Here is a 2,378-nt window from a genome sequence, read left to right as displayed (position 1 = left end):
GGAAACTTACAAAGACAAGCTTCAAGGTAGTCAGCCCACTCTGGAGAAACTCCTTGGCAAAAATCCGAAGATGACCAAAAACCAAGTGCAAGGCTCCAAGGGAGCCCATCATCATAAAAATAAATGATGAAGATTGTCTCCTGGAACTGCAGAGGAATGGGGAGCAAAGTGAAAGAAGAAGCAACAAGAAGCCTTATAAGAAGAGAAGCCCCAGACATTCTTCTGATTCAGGAGACCAAAATTGAGGACAAGGAGTTTCTCCAAATCAGTAAAAAAATTTGGAAAGGAAGCAGCGGACATGCAGTTTCAGAACAGGGAGCCTCTAGGGGTCTAGGCTCCCTCTGGAATCCTCTCAAGTATAGGCTGGTCACCGAGTTGCACAACACCCACTGGCTGTTTTTGAAGCTCCAGCCTTTGGACTTGAGGGAGGCAGTCAGCCTTTTCAATGTCTATGTTCCAAAAAATATAGGGGAGAAAAGGGAGTGTTGGGACTCCATCAGACAACTGTCGGAGTCAGAATATTTGGAAAACATCATTGTGGCAGGGGATTTAAACCTTACCATGCGCATGGAGGAAAAGCGAGGAGGCACAATCATAAGGGACCCTGCAAGGGAATGGGTGGAAGACCTCATGCAGGACTGGGATCTGCTTGACATCCCCCAATAAAATGGTAAGTACACCTGGTCTAACAAAAGAATAGGTCTTGGTCACATTGCTGCTAGACTTGATAGATGTTTGGTGCAGAGTTCCTTCCTTCTGCTGGGCTTAGAATCCAGATTGCATATCCTCCCATGCAGTGTTTCAGATCATAAGCCCATTTTGCTTGAGATGTTGGGCCACAAAGATCTTGGACCCATCCCCTTCAGATTCAACCCTCTTTGGGTCAAGGAACCAGAGTTTCTGAATTTGGTTCAAGACTGTTGGAATTTGCCAGTGAAAGGTTCTTCTTTCTTCATTTGGGAAGAAAAACTTAGAAGACTGAAAGCGGTTCTTAAAACTTGGGCCAAATCCCTTCCCTCCCCTGCAAAAGAGAGAAAGCAGGCCCAAGACAATCTCGCCCAGCACCATGCTCAAAGTGAAGATGCAGAAATCACTAAAGAAGTTCTAGACAAGGAAGCTGAGCTCCAGCAAATCTTCCATAAAGCTTGCCTTTTGGAGGAAGAGCATTGGAGACAGAAGTCTAGGAGTTTATGGCTTAAAGCAGGAGACAGAAATTCTGCCTTCTTCCATAAACAAGCTCAAGCCAGAAAGAGCTTCAATTCTTTCGCAGAAATCAAAGATGGCAACTCGAAACACAAAGACTTTGATAGCAAAATGAGTAGCTTTCAACCACTTTAAAAACCTGTATATAGAAGAGGGCGTGACGGACCCAAACTCCAAATTTTTGGAGGCAGTTCCCCTTAGGATCTCACCTTCAATGAATCAACAACTTGAAGCGAAGATCTCTATACAGGAAATAAAAGATGCTCTCTCCGACATGGAGCTTGACAAAGCCCTGGGCCCAGATGGCTTCACTGCAAGATTTCTTCAAACCTGCTGGCAGATTGTGGAGAAAGACCTCTACAAAATGATTTTGAAATCCCAAACTTGCCAGAAATTTTGGGGCAGCACCAATTCAGCTTTCCTTGCCCTCATCCCCAAGGAAAAGGGTGCTAAAGAATTCAATTGGTTCCGCCCCATCTCTCTTTGTAATATTGGATACAAATTAATCACAAAGGTTATTGCCAACAGACTAAAAGGTATTCTTCCAGCCATCATCCCGGAGAACCAAGGCGGATTTGTTCAGGGGAGACAGCTTGCTGACAACTTCATCCTCGTGCAAGAGGCGATTCACTCGAGCCAGCTTCACAAAGAGAAAGGTATGGTAATTAAATTAGATTTAGCTAATGCTTTTGATCGGGTCAGACTTAGCTTTCTTTGGGAAGTCCTGAAAAAATTTGGCTTTGGAATGGGCTTTTTAAAATGGATCCGTGCTTGTATTGTTGATCCTTGGATCGCCCCTCTGGTGAATGGGAGAGCATCTGGTTTTTTTAAAGCTTCAAGAGGGCTTAGGCAGGGTTGCCCCCTTTCTCAACTCCTCTTCGTCCTTCATGTTTCTATCCTGAGTTTCTACCTGGATCAGAAACTGGTTGACCAAGAGATCTTGGGGCTCAATATAGCCAGAGGGGTTAAAAATGTTAATCACACCCTGTTCGCAGATGATACCCTCTTGTTAGGGGCTGCCTCCGCCAGATCTGCTTCAAGATTCAAGGAGGTCCTGGACGACTACAGTGAAGCTACAGGCAGTAGTTTAAACAATGGTAAGTGTAAAATCTTTTGTTGGAATATCTCGGCTTCCACCCTTTCTGCCATTTCAAGAATTCTGGGCTTTACTGCTT

The 2,378-nt window shown here is 44.6% G+C and overlaps 1 protein-coding gene across 1 annotated transcript; it reads left to right on the top strand.

The window, feature by feature from the left end:
- Nucleotides 1-828: 828 nt before the first annotated feature.
- Nucleotides 829-1,338, top strand: LOC149263970 (uncharacterized). Its single transcript, XM_089393151.1, has one exon. The coding sequence runs from the start codon at nucleotides 829-831 to the stop codon at nucleotides 1,336-1,338; it is 510 nt and encodes a 169-aa protein (XP_089249277.1).
- Nucleotides 1,339-2,378: the final 1,040 nt, after the last annotated feature.

The sequence above is a fragment of the Pinus tabuliformis genome, chromosome 6, assembly GCF_031772625.1.
Source record: "Pinus tabuliformis cultivar Carrire ecotype Pingquan chromosome 6, CPIR1, whole genome shotgun sequence".
NCBI classification, from domain to species: domain Eukaryota; kingdom Viridiplantae; phylum Streptophyta; class Pinopsida; order Pinales; family Pinaceae; genus Pinus; species Pinus tabuliformis.
The sequence above is the reverse complement of the archived record's forward strand: the minus strand, read 5'-3'. Positions and strand labels throughout refer to the sequence as shown.